Below are 21,514 nucleotides of genomic sequence, written 5' to 3' on the forward strand. Positions count from 1 at the left end.
TTCGGTTTACTATTCTCCTTTAAAAGATTTTGCTCGAAACCCAAATTCCTCCAGAGCAGCTAAATATAAAGCTTGGAAAATTAAAAGCTTTTAGAAAAGTAGCACAATTGTGAAGTTACTTTTACAGTTTACAGTAGTAGGGTTCATCTCGTCCGGTAGACCTGAAAAAGAATTGGTGTTCATCAAACACCTTTCTATGAAAAAATTTTCCAGGGAAAGAAAGTCATCTATATTACATTTGTCCGTGTCCATGTGAAGGACTCGCTGCCAAAGCCCTGCGAGGTCGGCAAAAGGTTTTAGCTGTGGGCACGTTTGATGCATGAGAATTATACTGTAGTTCCAGAAAAAAAAAAAAATCAAATTTTTAAAAATTTGTCCTCCCCATCAAACAAGGGAGTGAAAAAAATGCCCCTTGCGTTGATTTCCGGAATTATTATTCCGGAAATATCTTTCCACCCTAGGAGGTGGAAAATTTTTTCCGGAGAATAAAAATTGCCCGTTGGCTTCCTTCTCCTTCTCCATCTTGTTGCGAGAGGAAGAAAAAAGGGACGGCAGGATTCTGGAGTGGCGGGAGAGGGTTTCTCTTCGTCTCCCCCTTCTCCCCGGACGTCTCCGCCGACGGCAATAGAGGTAAAACCCGCGAGAGCCGCAGGGGAACGGCTCAGAGGAACCACCCAGCCTTGGGAGAGTGCTGTCGAGCTCTCTATCGTGGTGTCGGCCTGAACGTTCTTCTCGATTGAATCTGTAGCGGGTGGGCCGCCGGCCGCCTCTCTAGGTCGTTCACGGGAACTGTGTCTGTCTTAGAAACCCTTTCCCGCCTTCACGGGCCACCATGAAGGTCAAGGTTATTTCTCGATCAGAAGATGAATTCACCCGCGAAAGGAGTCGAGACCTCCAGGTCCTTATCTCTACCTCTCCGTCTCTCTATTGGGAGTTGCTCTTTAGTTGTTGGGGTTTCTTATGTTCCTCGTTCTTGAGATTCTTTTGCTTACTCTTATTCTGATGTTGAAATTGCTGATCATGTGTCTATTGGAAAATGCTTATTAATCAGGCTCCTTACCTCTTTCTGTGCTATCTGGCAGTCCTGTTCTGATTTGGATGGTTTAGTTGCTTTGGTTTACATTACGTGTGAGACGGGAATTTTCTCTGTTCTGGAGATTTGATAATTCTAGTGGGTTTGTCGGTTGTGGGTAATGTTGTTCACTTCCATGGCTGTTATTCTTGTTGTAGTCTCCTGATGGATGTATAGAGTATTGATGCATAGAAGCGTCTACGTTAATGCTCTTATCCACTGTCGCTTAGGCGGAAAGATTTTCATTGCCATGGTATCTGGTTAGAGCATGAGTATCTTCGATCGATTCTACCGATGGCCAGAGCGGCGCATTTCCGGGCTGATAAAACAGGAAAGGAAAAAAAAGAGGATCTCCGAGATTTCTCTTTTTCACAAACTAATTTTTCTAGTTATACAGATTATTTCCCCTATGACGCTACAACATTCTTAAGATGCATTGAGCCAGCGACACCCATATCAGTTGCGTAAAAACTTCCCATGCTGCATATCCTAGACAGGAATATAAACTAAGTGCTCCGAGTGCATAATGGTCCTAAGAACTCCTGAAAACTCAAAGAAGTGCTGGCGACATAAAACATATCGAGTGCATTTGTTATTGATAATCTCTTATTCTCTTGTACAGTATTATTAATTATTTTGTTTGTTATTTCTTTAAGAAAGTGAATGCTGGCGAAGGTTTGAACATTGAGTTCGTCTTGAAGCAATGAATGTTCTCACTAACTTGAATACGTAGTTTTGCTCAACACTTGCGTCTTTTTTTGGACAATTGAACAAAAAGTTTCACTTTTTGATAACTCAAATCCATTTATTTAAGAAGGCTATATCTTTAAATGGACTAGTGAAATGACAGTTTAGTTGCTACTTCTTGGTCCTTGCTCGTCATGGTTCTTAGTTCATTTTCACCTCATCTGAAAAAAAGATGTTATCAAGTGGTCTTATCATTTTTCTGATTATTCAAATGGTCAAATTATTCATTGGCTACCAGGGAACTGGAATTATGTTTAAATCATAGCCACAAATGTCGTTCTCGGGTTTTTATCGGTGAGGGTTTTCTTGAGTATTTGTCGGCAAAGTTATTCTTTTCGTCTCAGAGTTTTTCAAAAAAATAAAAAAATCACAATGTTAGGTAAAAATACAAAAAATGAAAAACTAATAAGTATTGTATTGCACTTAAGAGGTCAAGTTAAATACTTAAAGCAAGAGTGAATAAAACAATGAAACACAAGTTGGAAAAAATAAAAACAGAAAATGAAATAAAAAATAAATGATAAAATCACGATAAAATCGGGTTTAAATCACAATAAATTCATTTTAACGTTTCAATATATCATGTTATTTTCCCGTTTTTATTTTTTTTTTGTTTTTTTCGTTAGTATCACTATATTTTTCAAAAATATCACAATATCTGTGGCTATGGACTTTAAACTTCTTTCTATGTTGGAGTCATGCAAAGGCCATCAATATGTCTTGTTCCCTGGGATCAGGGGTGATTTTGCTGGATCTTAGATTGTTTTGATGTTGTGTGATGCATGCCAATTTTGGAATTTGCATGTTTAAAATTTAAATAACTACTTTGACATTGATAGGTAACACTTGTCTCATATTAAATCTGTTCTTGCCTTGTTATTACAGAGAGTATTTCGAAATTATGATCCCAGCCTTCATCCTCAAGAAAAGGCAGTTGAGTATGTCCGGGCTCTCAATGCAGCTAAGCTGAATAAGGTAAACCTCGTACACATAAGTTTATATAGTTACTTGGTGCATATTCCTTATTTCATTACCCACTTCTTGTGGACTTCAGATATTTGCAAAACCTTTTATTGGAGCCATGGATGGGCATATTGATGCTATTTCATGCATGGCGAAAAATTCAACTCATTTGAAAGGGATATTTTCAGGATCGATGGACGGAGGTATAACTCTGCGCTTTTTATCACTTGAGTTTGCTTTTGTTTTTTTTTTTTTTTTTTGGTTTTGGGTGTTGTGGGGGGTGGGGGGTGTTCTTTTAGTGCATGTTTTTTAAGTTTTATTTCATCCAGCCTTTATTTGGTGATTGTCATATGTATTAATGTGCATCCTCCAAATTGTCATTGTCTACTGAATGCTGGTTTTCTGCTCCTTTTTTGGGTTTTTGTTTTTGTTGGAGAAGGGAAAGAAAAAAGGTGGGGGGGGGGGGAGGGGAATAGTAACAAAGACTGCTTGTGTGCAAAGGAACTTCATTTAATTATGCAACATGGGGGTGTCATGGAGAATTTTGAAGCTTAGGATTCGAAAAAAAAGGAAAAACTAATCCAAGGGATGTAAGAACTGCACATTAGTACCACTGAAGAGAAGGATAGTTCTTGAAAAGATGTTGGCAATTTGTGTTTCTCATCCCTGCATAAAATGCAACATCTTAATAGTCTCCCAAGGACTAAAACTGAGAGTTGATCGGTTATACTCATGTTGCTGCATAAGTTTGTCTCTTGCTTGTGCTATCTTGCTCCTTTTCTCACTCCCATTTTTCTCCCTTCTACATTCATTTTTTTTTTTCCTTTCTACTTTCTTCTTCTTCCTTCCTGCATTTGCAAGTACTTGGCAGAAGGAAAAGATATCTGAGCAGGTGAATACTATATCAAACCATGCAGCTGATGTTAGTAGTTCATGTCAGCCCTTGTTCTCATGCATGGGCAGTGCTTTCAAGGTCAATCCTCAAAAGCATGGTGGTCTGCTAGTACCTCATTTTGAATATTTCATTTTGATTTTTGCATTGGTGAATGATTTTGGGTGACTAAAGTTCTGAAGATTTTTCTATTTTCTGCTACCAGGTTCTCTGACTTTTTGAACATTGGATTGGACTGAGGTGCCCAGTACCAATTATTAAAATATGTTAATAATCGAAAGAAGAAACTTCTTTGTAACCTCCACACTCGACTAGGAAGCTGGGAGGCTTAATTTGGTTTTCAACTTTCATCAGCATATAGAAGGCTTAATTCAGTCAAGGTTAATCAAAGAAGCCTACATTTCGACTTTGTTGATAGCTATATGTGGCAGTGACCATGTGGTTGTGATGCTGAATTTTGAGGTGGGACGGTAACCTTTAGTGCTTACCATGTCGAAGAGTGGTGAGGTTTCTTTATGAAGTGGATGCAATTGTGTGCCGGGGTATGAAATGGAAGACTTAACACCACTATGTCGAAATTTTAATTGGAGTTAAAGGAATTATTTGATGCATGACTAACATTAAGTGCTACTGAAAGTAGTTTGACTTTTGAATCACCAATGTTAATGGAGAAAACTAAGATATGGTGTTCACCCTTAGTGTGAACTGTTTTATTGCATAAACTTGGGTCAAACTTACAATACAACCTGGTATTTCATAGTGACTCATTAAAAAAAAAAATCAGTAAGCCAAACTCGGCCGATGCTGAGTGGACTCGATAAGCCAATGATCTGGATGATTCAGGCCTGATTCGCATGCAGATTGGGTTTGACTGGGTCATGGCTTGGATCATGACCCAGTGTTTGTCTGATCTGGGCCAACTCTGGTGATCCCGAAGTTGGCTTGGTGAGTTTGCCAACTATGCATTGTTTCTCTAAAATTTGTTTGATTGGGCTAAGCTTATATTTATTAGGCCTGTGATGTCATAGGTTTTATTCTCCGTAATTCAATAGGGTCTTCATATTCTCAATAATAATTTTGTTTTCCTTTTTTTTTCCAGCTATTCGACTATGGGATATAGCCTCCAGGTAAATATTATAAGTTGGCTTTTTATAAGCTTTTCTGCATATACAGCACACTTTTGCCTTTTTCTTTGCTTAAACTGCAACCCTAGAAAATGAGGTGAAATCTGGTAAAAGCTACCATCAGAATTGTTTGCACCAATTATGATGTCATCGCCCTCGTTAACAACTTGAACTTTTTAATTTTTTATGGCCTCCCCTTTTTAGTAGTTTTCATAACTGAGATGCTAGCACATGCTGTGGCAAATGACATGACTTTTGTAATGCTATATCACATAGCTGTGGGTACTGATGCGGGTGTGGATACTGGTTGAGAGCAATTCCAAAAGACTTAGGCCTAACATGGTTACATGTATGATTTAAGTTGTAAAAACTGAAAACTGTATGTCGGTTGTTCAAGACCCTAAAATGTCTAGCTGGGATCCAATTTGATTGGCTAAAAATTGACACACACACATATTTATACAGAAATAACGACAGAAACATATGTATATCCATACAGTGAATGTATATGTGTGTATGTGTGCGTGTGTGATAGAGAGAGAGAGAGAGAGAGAGAGAGAGAGAGAGAGAGAGAGATTAGTCAACTGACGAATGACTTGCTGACTAGTTGACTACTCTGACCAAATAATCACTGGTTTAACAATGCAAGTCAGTTGACAACTGAGTCAACTGATTAGTTGGAATTTTGACTAAGACAAAGTAATGTTTTAAGCCAATAAGCAGTATCTTCAGTATTTATATTTATGAAATATTTATTAATAAATAAAAAGCACCAAAATATATTTTGCCATCCCCACTAGCCGCTCCCTGTCCAGATATGTTAATGCAGGTGTAAATATTGACTTTGGTGTGTCCATGTGACATAGCTGTAATGACAAGCAAATTGTAAAAACTATGGGGCTTACTAGTTGGATTGGTCCCTATCTGGCTTCTTCATATATTTTGGTGGCTGGAATCTTACACTTTCTTGATCATTATACAGAAAAAAGAGTTGGTCCTTAAGATTTCCATTGTCACAAACATTGCCGGAGGTGCAATTCTGGCAATTTTCTTGTGAAGCCTGATAGAATCAGCCTAAAAGATCTAAGTGTTGGAAAATGTTATGCCAGTTAAGGAGTCCGAGGAAGTTCTTTCTACTACTTATCCAGTTTATGAAGCTAGTGATTTTCTGTTCTTTTTCTCTGTATGACTGACTGACTTTACTCTACCCGTTTCTTTGTTATTCACCAAGTCTTGTAAATGTCAACAACCCCTTAAAAAAAATTTGTTTCATCTGTCAATTTTATTGGTGGAGCAAATGTTCTACCAGTTAAGGGTTATGAGGCAGGTTTTTCTGGTTTCTACTACTTATACAGTGTATGAAACATTGAAACTACTAATTTTCTGTTTTTTTCTGTAAGTTTTGACTGAGTTTCTTTTCTCATTCATTGCATTTTGTAAATGTCAATGCTCACACCCCTAAAAAGAAAACTGATTCATCTGTAAGTTTGATTGGCTGAGGTTTCATTGCTTTTATAGTATTGGCTGTATGTTATAATTTGGTTAATGTCTTTATTTTATGGAAAAACAGGCAGACAGTTTGTCAGTTTCCCGGGCATAATGGTGCTGTGCGGGGTTTGACAGTATCTACTGATGGAAAAGTTCTTGTATCATGTGGGAATGATTGCACGTAAGAGTGCTTAGACATGTTTGTTATTTTGTACTTGTTCATAGTTGTTCTTGTATACCAAGTTGAACAGTTTTCAAGTTGTTTAATTATTTTTTTTTTTAAAATTTGTTTTGGGCCTTATCACAGTATTAGGCTTTGGAGTGTTCCTGTTGCAAGTTCTATTGGATCATATACTAAACCAGAAAAGCCGATGGAGGTTAGTACAGCTAAAGAAAGATACTTATGAGTAGCTTAATGGCATTTCAAAGTACACTGAACTAAATTACCTTTTTTACCAGCCTATATCAGTATATGTCTGGAAGAATGCCTTCAGGTGAGGTTTTACTGATTTTTTCTTTTTAGGTTTCATGTTGTATTTTTCCACTTATTGATTATAATTATGACATCAACTAGCAAGAAATAAGATGTTTCAATTTGTATCTTGAAAGTTGTTCTCATAAATACTCATTTTTTATATGCACTGTTTTAGGGGGGTTGATCACCAGTGGGATGGCACTATCTTTGCTACAGTTGGTGCTCAAGTTGATATATGGGATCAAAACAGGTATTCATGCGATACTTTGCCCGTTCTAGTTTCTAAATATCTAACTGGCTTTCTTTGAAAGGTCGGAGCCCATAAGCAGCTTTGCATGGGGGAGTGACACTGTGGTCTCTGTTCGATTCAATCCTGCACATCAGAGCATATTGGGAACATCAGCTAGGTATAACTGGCATACTTTTGGTTGTAATACTCTAATCACAATTTTGTATTCTACTTTTTAAGTTTTCATGCCCATTGAAATGCATACGTATATGTGCTTGACCAAATCTTTGAAGTTCGTTGACAGTAACTTTGCTTGATTCATGGTCCTCTTCTGCTTAGATTCATGGTCCTCTTCTGCTTTTGCAGTGACCGTAGTATAACATTGTATGACCTGCGTACTTCAACACCTCTGAAGAAAATTATAATGCAGGTATCATATATTGTCACCTTGCAACTGCACTATCACTGCATGGCAATTGGCAGTGAATTACTACTCGGGTTTGACTATGTAATTCGTAGAGTTTTTCTTTTCAGTATCTGACTGATTATACATAAAATTTCTTCAGGAAAAATAGTCATTTAAGAATTAGATACTCCTTTTCACCTGCATGCTATTTGAAAATCCACTCCAGAATTTGCATAAACATTTCTTGCGTGCACAAATAATTTTTCTTTTTTCCGCACATGTTATCAGCATGGTCACTGGTCAGAGAACTTGTAGTGTACCTTCTTCCAAACTCTTAACGTTTAATGTTCTTTAATTTATGATTAGTTTAAACCTAAAACGGTTCGCTCCTCCAAAACCCTAAAGCTCACAGTTCTCTTTTAGCTTATCTTATCTTTGTTCGGCACACGTCACTGTGCCTATTATCCAATTGCAAAAAATTTCAAGAATTGAGGTGGCAGAAGTGCAAATTCCTCATGCTTTCAGGCATTGGTTTCCTATGGAATATGTATATTTTTGGTCTCTCTCTCTCTGCCCCTTTATGAATGTATAGGTGGTAATATTGAAAATAGTTGCAACTCCAGGCTTTGGGTATATATATATATTGGTGAATTGTTGATAATTACATGATGTCCTCAATACTTTAGTCCCATATGCTCTGTAGGAGATTATAAATGTTCCAAAACATCATTTTTTGTTGGATCCATAAAAATGTATATGGAAGCATGATTTCTATCCTAAATTTGGACAATTTTCAGTCATTTCTAAAAATTATAGTTTTATGGATCAGTTACATAAAGAAGCAAAAAAAAAAAAAAAAAAACTGTTCTTTTTCACTATGGCCAATCTAAAAAAGAAAAGCTACCTTTATCTCTTTCACTGTCCATATTTTGAAAGACTGAAGTTAACTCAGAAGATATTTATATTATGAATATATGAGGCATTTATTGCAACATAATTTTTTTTGTCTTATTTGATGCATGTCTTTTTTTATTGTTTTCACTTATTGGCTGCCAATGTTATTCCTCTGTTAATCTGATGTTCTTGTCTAGCATTTTTGCTTGTATTCTGTAACAGTCAATATTATCTCTTTCCTACAGACAAGAACCAATGCACTTTCTTGGAATCCAAGGGAACCAATGAATTTTACAGCAGTAAGTCTTTTGTTCCTCAGATTGGACCCCTAGATTCACTTAATTTGATCTATATAGCAATCTATTCAACTCTATATGTGGAAAGAAATTAACTTCATAGGTAGTTTTGTGATCTATGAATATTATTACTTGTTGGCTGCTTCTCAGGCTGGAAGCCTACATACACACTGCAGCAATTAACTCCATTATTGATATTACATACTTGCACCCTCCATGTTATGGGGGAAGCTATGTTATCCATGAATCTAGGAAATTATCTAACATATAGATTATAGATAAGTCAAATGGTGCATGTCTTCTTTCTTTTCACTTTTACTTTTCTCTCAAAGCTGTCTTATTTTTATAATCTTGTAACCTAATATTCATTTTCTTTTCCCTTCTAGATAAAAGCTTTTCTTTTCGTGCTAAAGTGCGTAACTTTGATTAAGGGTTATTTTCCTTCACTATGGTAGTTTATAATATGATTTACATGCAATTGAAATGAGTCGTATGTTCAATTTCAGGCCAATGAAGATTGCAACTGTTATAGCTATGACATGAGAAAATTGGAAGAAGCAAAATGTGTGCACCAAGATCACGTTTCTGCAGTGTGAGTAGCATTCAGGAAATCTGATCAACAACTTTTTTGTATTCCACAAGCTTAATAAGCTTTTGGCTTATTTGGGTTCTGTTATTTTTTCCATCAGGATGGATATTGATTATTCACCAACAGGTAGAGAATTCGTGACTGGCTCATATGATAGAACAGTAAGTCGAGATTCTGGACATCATTTTGTCATTTAGATGTTCTTTCCTTGTATGGAGGAAGAGCAGTTCTTTAAATCACTTATCATGTTTAAAGTCTAAACTTCAGAATGATAATTTTTCTGATTGAAATTTGTGCAGGTAAGGATATTCCAATACAATGCTGGACACAGTAGGGAAATTTATCACACAAAGAGAATGCAAAGGTAATTTTCATTTGAAAACTTTCCTACTGATAACTGATGTTGGCTTGAACTTTGTTAGGCCGGCCTTTAACGTTTTTTAAATTCTCTCTTTTGATGCAGAGTATTCTGTGTAAAGTTCACTTGTGATGCTTCTTATGTTCTTTCTGGGAGCGACGACACAAATGTTCGCCTATGGAAGGCAAATGCATCTGAGCAACTAGGAGTGGTATGCTCTTTTTTTGTTTGTTTTTCTTTTTTAGAGGTGGTTTGTTGTTTTGAAAAGGGCCGGGGGGTGGGGGGTGGGGGAGTTGAGGTTGTGGGTTTGATGGACAAATTCTGTTGCTTTTCATGCTTGCCAGATGCTTATAGCATAGACAGTTCGTGTGCACCCTCAAGCATATAGCAGGCTTCGTTTCACATGCAAATTTATGTGCAATATAAAATAAAATGCTTAATGACTTTTATATGGCAAAGTTGGGAAATTTGAAAAGTGTCCATCTTTTGTGTTTCAGCAGGATGCTAAAGTTTGTTCTTAATGCTTGATCTTCATTTTGTGAAGAGTATACTTGTTCAAATACCCATACGTCTGCAAAGTTTAAGACCGCCTTTATAGCCTGATCGCTGTTGATTCTATTAGTAGTATCAGATGTTTGACTGAGCTCTTTAATGTATAGTGTGCACCTTTTTTTCTGTTTGTCTGAGTTGAAGAAAACATGGAGACTCCTACTTGGCCCTTTTAATTAAGAATGACCAGTTCTGCAAGTAAGCATGGAATAGGTACAGGAAAAAGTGTGTATGATGCTTGAGGTGTTTCTTGGAAGCGTATGCCAGATTGTTCAAGGTCTATATTTAGTTGTTTTCCCATAAGGATTAGGAAATTTTGCTTGACCATTTTTTCCCACTGTTTGGTATATCATAAGATCTCAAGGTCAGCTAGTGGTGACAAACCGTGGGGTCACGCAATATGGATGGCTTGCTAAGTTGCACCCTTCCATCTGAGGAGCCTTGAGACTTAATCCATTATTGCTAATCTTCATGGTGAGCAGAGAAACGGAAAATGGAAAGCAAAGTCTCATGGAAGTATGGAGAAAAGAAGGACGTACTGAAGGTCCTGTAATCATTCGTGATTTGACAATTTTGTCACGGAAAAGAGCTACTTCTCACAGAGATATTTGGTGTTCCTTTCTTAAGTTTTTGAATGACGTAATAGTCGACTGGTCTCTTTCTGGTTATGTACAACCGCATTAACGGTATCTTTATTTTGAGGGTGGAAGCACAAGCCTTTGAAAGAAGATTGTTCGCTGTAACTTCAATGTTGTGTTGGCATTTGTGTGTGCATGGTTATTCCATACCAACTGATATTTGATGTTTGCTTCAAGTTATCATTAGCAAGGTCATTCATATTTCAGAAACAAGCGTTGTGCTTGTGATTCTTTTCTCATGCAATCAAAAGACTGAAACATGTGATTTGAATTCAACATTCAAATAGCAGACAACTGAAACAAAATGAAATTCTTTTCAAGTATTTGTGGTGGTTGATTATATGCTTTAGTGCCTTCTGAAGTCTTGAATGTATAATCTGTCTTTTGTCATTTTTCTTCCTATCTGGCTAATGTGTGTGTTTTTCAGCTGCTTCCAAGAGAACGGAAGAAGCAGGAGTACCAGGATGCTGTAGTGGATCGTTATAAGTACCTTCCAGAGATTAAGCGAATTGTTAGGTGGGTCGTGTTTCTACATTAAACGGGCTGGTTCTTCATGCCATTCCTAAATAGTTACTGTGTGCATTTTGCAGGCATAGGCATTTGCCGAAGCCAGTCTACAAGGCTAGTGCACTTAGGCGGACAATCACTGATGCTGAAAAGAGAAGAGAAGATAGGAGGAAAGCTCACAGTGCACCTGGTTCTGTTGTCACTGTTCCACTTCGTAAAAGAAAAATTGTGGCATCAGTTGAATGAGAACGATCAGGACATTGCGATGGAAAGTTTACGTTCGTGGCAAAAATATGACTTCTTGGAGTACGATAGGTATTGTTGCAGTGTTCACCAGGACTCCAAAGCTGAGGTGCGCATGAAGTGGTAAATATATTCAGAGGAAATGTCTTCCGTATGTTCCATGAACGAGGGTTAAGATGACGCCTTGACGATTGTCATCCATCTGCAAACTCGCCAGTTTTCTAATGGTTGCGTTTGATCTATTCCTGCTGTCAGCAAGCGGGTTAAAGTCGGGGTTTGGAAATATAATACATTTGATGCTCCAAGTTCATGTTGCTTCCTGTTGCAGTTTTGGATTTTTTTTCTTTATACGGATTTTTATTTTCAATTGGGTGTCATGCATTATCATTTTTGTAAGCAAACGGTTGGATTTTAGTAGATTTATAAAATTGAATTTTGGTTCTCATAAGTATTTGACTCTCTGCTGCTGTTCGTTTTTGCATATTCACAATGATGAAAGAGCGGCAGATGCATGCGGCTCATTGCCAGATCAGATAAACGCGATCTCGATAAGCCCAGCTCTCTTTTTTAATTAATTAAATTAGTTTTATTTTTTGAAAAGAAATCACGCCCATGCAATATGGCCAATAAGGCTCGCTTATCTGATCAGTTACTCTCTTTACTTATGGCTTGTTTGGTTGTTGAAGGGAAAGGAAGGCAATTCCTTTTTTGTTGGTTGACTAATTAGAAAGGAGGGAAAAGAAGGAATTGGTTGCGAGGGAGGGAAAGGAAATGATAGATTAGTGTTAATCTAATCTCTTCAAAATTAAAGGGATTGAGATTGAAAGGGAAAGGAAAGAAAAGAAAGATGGAAAACTTTTTTTGCCCACAATACTCATGAGGACCACACGTCTAAAAAAAAACGAAAGAAGATTTTAGTTCATTTTCATTCCAATCTTTTCCTTTCCATTCTTTTCCCTTCCCTTTTCCTCCCTTCATTTCCCTCCAACTTTTCCACTTGCGTCGTTTTTCTTATTGAAAAAAAAAAAGTAGTGCAACAAAAATTTTACCCTTTTAAGGGTGATGTATTAATGCAGGGCAGGAGGAACTTGGACACTAGCGTCGTCCCACTTTAAAAATGTAAGTTCAGTTTTTTTTTGTCCTTTTTAATGGTTGCAATAAGCAGGCTATCTAGTATCTACTAGCATTTAAAAATATAGACTTATAACGTTTAACAGGTAGAAATGCAACCCATTGGATTAAGCAAACGTTAAGAAGAGTACATGACATAGCAATAATAAAAATAAAGACAAAGATTTAATAACTTTCACTTTTGGTAAGGCACAAAAACGATTTTTGCTTTGGGAAGAAGTTTTTCAAAATTCGAAGAGATTAAAGAAAGGTGTGAACTAGGAAAATGCAAAATGCTAACTTCGGTTACGGTTTTGAGGTTTATTTATTTGTTCTGTTGTCTTCGTAATGAATTGGACGAGAAAGAAAGGGAAACAAAAAAAAGAGAAAAAAAAAAGAAGAAGAAAGAAGGGCCGAAGCCGAATATTCTTTACCGTTTCTGTGTGCTTCCTCTCTCAGATTCATACCTGACGACGGTTCGTACTTGGGTGCTCCGCCGTTAGGAGTCGATCTCCGTTTCATTACATCTTCCCCTTCTTTTCCGGGTGTACCCATCTCGTTCAATTTGGTTGAGCCAACGCGGTTTGCCTGGAGGGAGGCAGAGGCAAGTTCTCTCAGAGGAGAGGGAGAGTGAGAGGGGGAGTCGATTTTTCGTGCTAGCGTCAGTCGATGATTGCCGTAAGTGTTTCCATGGTGGGAAATTGAGCCGGTCGATGGCGGATCGAGGTCCACGATGAGGGTGGATGAGACACCTTCTTTTTCTCTCCGTTGGTCGTCGTCGCTGTTGCTGCTTAAGGGAACAGAATGGCAGCTCCGAGGATTTTCGTTAACGAAATGGGCGGGGGGCAGCGGGACGAGGAGAAGGCCGACGTCGAATCTCCGACCGCCAAGAAATCGGCTCAGCCGGAGATCAGATTGAGTCAATGGGAGATGACGGCCGCCTTCTGCGTCTTCTTCCTCTTCGTCATTGGACTCTCCTGCATCTACCTGACCATGCCCACCGCTGAGTACAACAAGATCATCAGGCTGCCGCGCACCTTGTCCGATCTGCGAGTCCTAAAGTGAGCTGCCCATCTGCTTTCTTTCTCTCTCTTCTCCTTCTTTTTCTTCATTTCCTCTTTCTGTCCGCTTTCTGATTTTTGTCATCCAATCGTATTGATTCTCCAATAACAAATCGATGTGATTCAGCTTCTTTTCCTCCCTTTGTTGTTGTTTTGTTTCTCTTTTCTTCTTCACTATCTTAATTGTGGTCTCTGCTGCTGTTCTTTGTCGGAATATATTGATACATTAGGACATAGGTTGGTCACCCTGATTCCTAGAGTTGTTTCCTCGGTAAAGTTGGTCTTGTGCTTCTTCCTAACATTTACCAATATCAACCACTTTGTACTGAAAGATTGTTGTACTAGAGTTTCTAACTTAGATAAGATCGGTGCGCTAGCTTGGTTATTGTCTCAGTCTAGTAGTGATCTCATTTACTTGATTTTGAGAAGCCACTGCCACCAATCTTGATGTAGCATATTCACTGAACTCGACAAAGACATCATCTTTGGATATCTTGTCACAGTAGTCGTCCGATGAGGGATCTCCTTTCTTTGGTATTTCCTGTCTTTTGATGGTACAGGTGTCTATGCGTTGGTATGAGATGCCATTTTTAGACTTCAATCGTATTATTAGTTTTTGCAACATAGACCTAAGAGAGTCTGGATGCCTAACTAGGAGAGCAGTTGATCTGGGTATATAAAGAGTGATGGAGCTTGCGATATTCAGGACCTTGGATGTGGCATAAGAAAGTAGTGCTCAACACGAAAATCATTTTGAACGGCGGACCAGACAGTATTGTGTTTGTTACGATCGATATAAAATGCTGCCAAGTGCCAAACCATGTGTGGGTGCACAGTACCAGATGTATGCCATTCTTCGGTGCTTGCTAGATTCCTCCACCCCCCACCCCTTTTGTTTTTCCCTTATCCGACCTAATCTTAGATGATTCATGTTTTCCTTCATGCATTCACCTTTATGATTTTCTTTTGTTTGGTGGATACTCTGTTGTTGGTAAATGTCGAGCACCCTAATGTGAGTATACAAAAGAGTAACTATAATTTTCTTCATTAAAGTTTTACTACTAATGTATGGTTCTAAGACACTTAATTGCTAATTTTCATTTTGTAATGTGATTTGCATAACCTATATCTGGGTTGACACTTTTCCACTTTGTCTTCAGGGGACATATTGCGTTGTATGCAAGGGACTATCAACTTCGGTTCATTCTGGGCTACTGTTCTATCTATATATTCATGCAAACTTTCATGATTCCTGGAACCATTTTCATGTCGTTACTTGCTGGAGCTCTTTTTGGTGTAGTCAGAGGTGTAGCTTTAGTAGTTTTTACTGCCACTGCGGGGGCATCATCCTGCTATTTCCTCTCTAAATTAATCGGCAGGCCTATAATCTTCTGGTTATGGCCCGAAAAATTGAGGTTTTTCCAAGCAGAGGTACTTTCTGAGATGTAGACCAGTTCTTCCAGCTTGGCATTTAGTTGTTTACCTTTTTTTTGGATTTCTATTTTGATTGTGCTTGTTTTGCTTCAAACAAGTAAATAGTTATATAAAGAGGTTGGAGCTATTTGGCCTTGGTTTTTGAAAACCTAAGCTCTCAGTTTGACAAAATATTATGACAACTTCTCTTGGTTGTTAGGGACTTTCTCTGCCTTTCAGCTATGGCTGTTGAAAGAACTAAATGGAAGAAAAAGATCCCTGTGAGAGACCCATTTTGCTGTAATCCCCTGCAACAGTCAGCAAAAGAGACACAAATCATGACTTCCTGCTTGCTCCTGAACTTTTTAAAAAAAAAATCTGCATGGCTTGATGATGTTTTGACTTATTGTCACAAATATTGTTCTCGTACTTTTATTGGTGAGTTTTTTCTTGGATATTATTTGGGAAGTTCGTTTTTCTTGAGAAAATCTCATGAACCCAAAAAATGCTAAAATTATAAATTAACAGAAAAAACTATGAGTGTACTAATTTTTGTACAAGAACACTGACAACAGCTATTAAAATGTGAAAAGAAACCTCAAAAAATATAAATTAAATAACATTTTTCTGAAAAAGGAAAAATACTATAGTTACATTTGGCGTATTTTTCCCTCAAAGTATCACAATTTTTTATTTTATTTTTCATTTTTCTATATTTTCCCATTCTTTCCACATTTTTTAAGAAAAATACCTATATTTGCGACAGTGGTTGAGCATCTTCATTTTAATAATCATAGTTCTTGCTGTTTTGCAGATAGCAAAGCGCAGAGATAAGCTGCTCAACTATATGCTCTTCCTGAGGATAACACCAACTCTTCCTAATACATTTATCAATGTAGCTTCTCCAATTGTTGACATACCTTTCCACGTGTTTTTCCTTGCAACACTTGTTGGTCTTATTCCAGCTTCTTACATCACTGTTAGAGTAAGTCCATTATACAAACTTCTCTTATATTCTAAGATTTTTACTTCTCTTACAATGTGAATTTTTTTATGAAGATTTTTATGTATCTCATATCACGTGAAGTTATGCTGTGTCTAGTTTGTGGTAGTTCTGCTTAGATGCTTGTTTTAAGTTGGAGTCTTCGTCTGGCTGATCCATGGTCTAGCTTTGAATGCATGCAAAGTACTGGTTTATGCCTATCTAGCTAGTCTCAGTTTCTTCGTTAATTGCAGAGAGAAGAAAGATGGACAGACACACACACAAGACATTGACATGCATATGCACACTGACATCCACATGTAGCACTCTTACCAGTTACCACAGGTGTTGTGTCATGGAATTCCAGCCATGGCATACTATTTGATCTTATCAACTGTTTACTTAATTCTGGTTTGTTGATAAAAAAGGAATACAGCCAATGACTCAAACTTTTCTTTAGTATACGAGATGAAAACCAGAGGCATTTTTGTACTGGGTTATAATCATGCCTCTACCTTTGAGTATTTGAGGCATGCCTTTAATTCATCTTTTTATAGGTCAACCGAACATCATAAATGCGCAGCTAGATGTTCTGTTAGAGAATATGAATAGAACTAGATTAAAAGAGGAGAAAGAAAATGACATGGATTAAGGCTAGCATCTATCATTATATATAACTAATCAAGGTAGAAATTACATATGTATTCTTATTTTTAATAAAACATAGTATCCTAAGGTACAAACCTGTTAGTACATGTACGTGACATTGTATATGTGAACAACAGAAGTTGTTCATGATTGTAGGTTTGGCATTCCTTTCAAGCTTGTGGTTGAGAACTATTAATGAGCTTGGCTTTTATACTGTCACCACTTTCATTCTTGTTTATGTCTTTGTAGATTAATTTGCTCCTACTTAGTCAAAATTGTAAGTCAATCCGAAGTCGGTAAGGCTTCTAAAAGGACTTGTAAGGATGAGTTGGCCCGAGTTAGTTCAAGCTGTTTCCAAGTCAAAAATCAATAGAAGAATATTTGACAACAATTAAGTTGTCAAAAACAATAAAACTTAAAAGACATGATATCACCATAAATCAAGAAAGAAAATCATCTACTATGTGTAGCGTTGTGCAATAACAAACTAAATGATAAGTATCCAATGCCACTTAGGAGTCTATGCGTAAAGTCACTAGTCTAATAAAAGAAACAGGACCAAAATTTTCAACATCTCATGGATAAAGAAGAAGAAGAAGAAGAAGAAGAAGAAGTGCTGACAACATGAAGAACATAGGCAGCAGAACAATGAAACAACATAAAGGAAAACGAAGGAAGACAGAGAAGAAGGAAAAAAATACGAAAGAAAAAAGGGAAAAAGGGTGGAAGAAGAAGATAGAAGACTGCAACAAAAAGAAGAGAAATGCAGGTTGCAGCATGATGGCAAAAAAAGAAGGAAAAAGGAAATAAAAAAGAAAAAAAATAGAGGAAGGGAGGAGGAGAAAAGAAAAAGGAAGCATAAATAGTGATTGCAAGAGCAAGGGAAAACAAAGGACTTGAGGGTTTTGAACACTTGTAATAACTTTTTTTGAATGCTGACTAATCAGTCAAGGGACTAGTTGGTGTTTAATCACTGACTTTACGGCCAGGTCAATTTTGCCCTAACGACTAGTTGGTTGATAGCTGATTAGGCCGACTAGTGGGTATTTCAACTAGAAAGGTCTTCTCTTCTTCCCTTCACCATAACTTGTGCCTCTCATTTAGGTGCTCCAATGTTCTCATGTTTAATAAGTTCAAGCTTGTTATTGACCAATGTTTGTCCAGTTAACTACTGTACCTTGTTGGAATGTTTCTCAACATTACTACTGTACCTTATTATTGAATACATATAGACTGGTGCTTTTTTGAGTAAAAGAACAGCTGCTGAAATGAAAAAAGTTAACACCTAACAAGAAGCTTAATAGGAGGAAGCTGGAAAAGTAGATGTAACGAGAAACTAGCTAACAAGAAGCTTCTTAATATAAATCATACATGGTAAAAAACAGGAGGAAAGCTAAGGAAACTCCAAAATGCAGATCTGTCTGCCTAACCATGATAAGATCGGGCTCAGTCCATTTATTGTGGGCAAAGTTTAAGTCCTTTTGCTTTATTGAATCGTGGATACACCAGTATTATGATTTATGACTTTCTCCTCATAAGTTCTTTGATTTTCATTGGATTCAAATATTCTGTCATGCTTGCAACCAGCTTCATTTTCAAATAGCAAACTAGTAGTCAGTTTGTTTCTCAAGTCTATGTCCGCTCATTGGGGGAGAATGTGCTGGCTGAGAGGGAGAGAGGTGTTAGGAGACATGATCAAAATGATGTTCAATATGGTTTGGACCGGATGCCTCTTGAAGTCCCTTATGAATTGGTGTGCAAATCTGGACTAAGTCTCCTCAGAATAGATAAGAGACCTAGAATATTGGATGCCTCTGATTCGGCTCTGACATTCATCTCTTTAGTGCTTGGCAACTGATCATGTCAAGGAGATACATTCTGCTGGTGGGATTTTTTTTTTTTTTTTTTTGGTGAAGAATGTTTCAGCTAATCTGGTAAATGCTAGAGTATTTAGACATGCTGAAGTATCCTTTGGTGAATTTTTTATTATTCTGCACATAACCTCCCGAAAAGGTTATAATTACCACGTTTGTGTTTGTACTGGTGACAGGCCTCTATTTATTCTTGGATTATTTGCTCTATAGATTTTCTTGAGATTTGGCTATTAGAAATAGCTCATATTGAATGAACTTTTAAAGTTTTACGATGTATTGTGTGATTTGAAGAGATGGCACTTGTATTCTTGAAACCTTTTATGACCGAGAATGTCTCCTCCTGTGATCAGGCTGGCCTTGCTCTTGGGGACCTCAAGTCTATGAGGGATTTATACGACGTGAAGACTTTGGCGGTTCTGTTTCTCATTGGTTTTATCTCTATAGCCCCCACCATCATGAAACGGAAGCGGACATACGAATGAAGTTTTTTTTCCTTTTTTGTTATCAAATGTTAGCCAAGGAATGCATTTTTACTTTTGTTTAACAAGTGAAAATTTTATAGTTATTAGGCATTCAATATAGCCAAGGAATTTGTAAAATTGTATCTTCTGTGCATCTTCACTGCAACGCCTTCTCTCTCTCTCTCTGTGCGCTAGCAAATTGCAGCTCTGTTTTGCAACCTCTGTTAGGAGGGAGGTGAGAAAGGATGAAAGGGTCACAGGTTTTCAACTATATATTCCTGTGGGTGTTGGTGAAGTGAGAAATAGAAGTAAAATCTCCCTTGTCCTTTCGTCAATCCCCTCCAATTCCACGTCCTTGAAACGTAGGGAGTTCAGTCATTCATATCTGTCTCGCAAAGAAAAACACCTAGTTATAGCAGAAAATGTTACATGACATGGTTTCTGTTTCAGAATGAATTTTGTTGGTGGTTTGATTTCATGTCCTCTCGGCTCTTTCATACCGACTGAGACGCACATTGAGGAACTTCCAGCAGGCCCACGCATTGTCCATGTACAATCTTATTATGTCACCATATACATTGCGCAAAGAAATACTTGATACCCCATTATCATCGATCAATACTTCAAAGCTGTTTGTTCTGTGGGATTGCTCAGAAGAAAAAACTTCCTTTGCTTCATATCCGGGTGAGCAGCAGGAGTTTTCTTTGCTTCCTATCCAGGTGAGGAGAAGTAGTATTTCATCTTACTACTTGGCCAAAAATACTATTGTTTGATTGAAAGTTAAAGCTCCCATCTTTCCAGAGTACCAGACCTGCTTTTGGTGTTTTCGAGAGATGCATCTGCTTCCTACCAACAATAATAAAACAGGCAGGAATCTCTCCATACACTATGGTGCAGTGCAAGTGGCTGACAAAGTCTAAGCAGAAGCTAAAAATGGAGAAAATTTCAGAAGCTGGAACTTTCCGACGAGCCAGACCGTCGATGGAATTCCATATTGAGGAGCTTTGGTTGGTAGACTCTTAGCGATCTCTCATACAAAAATAGGGGTTTCTCTACTGTTAAAAGAAGGGTCAGCTGGGATGTTTGTTCTTGTTACAAGAAATGATTCCTCTCTTCTAGACGTTTGTAGGCAACAGTAGCAGGAAAAAGAAAGAAGGGAGGGTCACTTCCAAAGCTCCTCTGAGGACGCTTGGTTCTCATAATGGCCAACTGTTTTGTGTTTTTCTTTAGTTGCAAGTTCCCCTTGTTTGGAGATTCTCCTACCTTCCTTGCCATTTATGCGTCTTTAACACTGCACTAAAAAGCACCTGATCTGGGAAGTGGGAACTGCTGGAGCCAACGCCAGGAAGCCCGGAGTCCATAAACCATTAGAGACAAGAAAACAATCCTGTTTTACCCATGGATCAAGTTCTACACCTTCCATTATGCAACTTGAGCTTTTCCATGGCATGGTCATCATTGGACATGGCATAGGAGCGCATCTAGGGTTTAGCTCCAAGAGGATGGGCCTATTGAAAAACAGTCTTTGAGTCTCAAGAAAAGAACAATAGAAAAAAGAAAATGTAAGGATTTAGTCTGATGTTTTTTCAAGCTTGCATGGATGGAAAGAGGGACAACCTGCATAAATTCACAGTTTTCTCATGCTTCTTCTGGGACTCTCAACCGAATTGCACTTAAGCTAGATGCATTTAGATGTTAATTGATACCACATTAAATTTTTCTGTGTTCCCTTTCTGAATTTCTCAACCGAAGTGCTTAATAATACATAAGGAACACACTGTGCATGATTATTTTAAAATAATACTGGCACCATCTGCCTAATTCTACCTGAATCTAGGAAAGTGAAGAGAAAATAAGCATAAAACAGGACATCTCCTTGTGCATGGACATGCATGAACCTTTACCTGTTTGCGACGCACAAAGTGCAGATATATATGATGGACTCATCAATTTTCTGTGGGACCATTCAGAGTGAGCCAATTTTCTGTGGGACCATTCAGAGTGAGCAGGAGAGTTATCCCACCGCCCGGGCAATAAAGCCCCCTCCTTCCCATTGCTCACAGGGTCCAAAGCTGCATCAGTACTAAGTGATTAGATCTCCTGCATGCTTCAACTTGCATGTATGTAGGATCTACCCTCCTTATGGTAGATAAGGATAGTCTGCTGCAGGTTTCGAACTAGAGATACGCCACCAACATGGCTCAAGTCTGCTCATTTGAGCTATACCCCTCGGGGCTTTCTGTGAGACCGTTCATTACTGTAAATCCTAAGGAAAATTGGGCAGTTCATATGTGCTCAATTTGAATAATGTCAAATCCCATTGTGTGGTACTAGTTGAGTCTATTATGTCGTTTATGTGCGTCTTGCGTGTAGCATTATAGCCAAAAAATTGCTAGACTGAAATGGGCATTTCATGTTATTTGTTCTTGATGTAACTTGATGTTCTGCTCCAAAGTAGTGGTTCAAAAAAGCCTCTGCTGGACTGACCTTGCATG

At 37.8% G+C, this 21,514-nt stretch overlaps 2 protein-coding genes across 2 annotated transcripts; both read left to right on the forward strand.

Annotated features, from left to right (window-relative positions):
• The first annotated feature begins 501 nt into the window (after window positions 1-501).
• Window positions 502-11,918, forward strand: LOC116263710 (uncharacterized). The gene is made up of 17 exons (XM_031643448.2): window positions 502-898; window positions 2,705-2,794; window positions 2,874-2,985; window positions 4,774-4,801; window positions 6,369-6,467; window positions 6,594-6,663; window positions 6,746-6,780; window positions 6,937-7,011; window positions 7,073-7,168; window positions 7,357-7,420; window positions 8,536-8,589; window positions 9,093-9,178; window positions 9,276-9,336; window positions 9,475-9,539; window positions 9,639-9,744; window positions 11,148-11,236; window positions 11,311-11,918. The coding sequence occupies exons 1-17, from the start codon at window positions 833-835 to the stop codon at window positions 11,471-11,473; spliced, it is 1,359 nt and encodes a 452-aa protein (XP_031499308.1). The 5' UTR covers window positions 502-832; the 3' UTR covers window positions 11,474-11,918.
• A 1,017-nt stretch (window positions 11,919-12,935) lies between these two features.
• LOC116246066 (uncharacterized membrane protein At4g09580) lies at window positions 12,936-19,162 on the forward strand. Its single transcript, XM_031617754.2, has 4 exons — window positions 12,936-13,641; window positions 14,802-15,072; window positions 15,869-16,039; window positions 18,909-19,162. Exons 1-4 carry the CDS (start codon window positions 13,385-13,387, stop codon window positions 19,038-19,040), a joined length of 831 nt encoding a protein of 276 aa, XP_031473614.1. The 5' UTR covers window positions 12,936-13,384; the 3' UTR covers window positions 19,041-19,162.
• The last annotated feature ends 2,352 nt before the right edge of the window (window positions 19,163-21,514 follow it).

The sequence above is a fragment of the Nymphaea colorata genome, chromosome 1 (assembly GCF_008831285.2).
Source record: "Nymphaea colorata isolate Beijing-Zhang1983 chromosome 1, ASM883128v2, whole genome shotgun sequence".
NCBI classification, from domain to species: domain Eukaryota; kingdom Viridiplantae; phylum Streptophyta; class Magnoliopsida; order Nymphaeales; family Nymphaeaceae; genus Nymphaea; species Nymphaea colorata.

Excerpts from the sequence above, each read along its gene's own strand:
- LOC116246066 (XM_031617754.2), top strand. The coding sequence starts at position 13,385 with ATGGCAGCTCCGAGGATTTTCGTTAACGAAATGGGCGGGGGGCAGCGG. Across the intron at positions 13,642-14,801 it reads TCCGATCTGCGAGTCCTAAA|GGGACATATTGCGTTGTATG; the intron begins GTGAGCTGCCCA and ends CTTTGTCTTCAG. Across the intron at positions 15,073-15,868 it reads TGAGGTTTTTCCAAGCAGAG|ATAGCAAAGCGCAGAGATAA; the intron begins GTACTTTCTGAG and ends GCTGTTTTGCAG.
- LOC116263710 (XM_031643448.2), top strand. The coding sequence starts at position 833 with ATGAAGGTCAAGGTTATTTCTCGATCAGAAGATGAATTCACCCGCGAA. Across the intron at positions 6,468-6,593 it reads TCATGTGGGAATGATTGCAC|TATTAGGCTTTGGAGTGTTC; the intron begins GTAAGAGTGCTT and ends GCCTTATCACAG. Across the intron at positions 9,337-9,474 it reads CTGGCTCATATGATAGAACA|GTAAGGATATTCCAATACAA; the intron begins GTAAGTCGAGAT and ends AAATTTGTGCAG.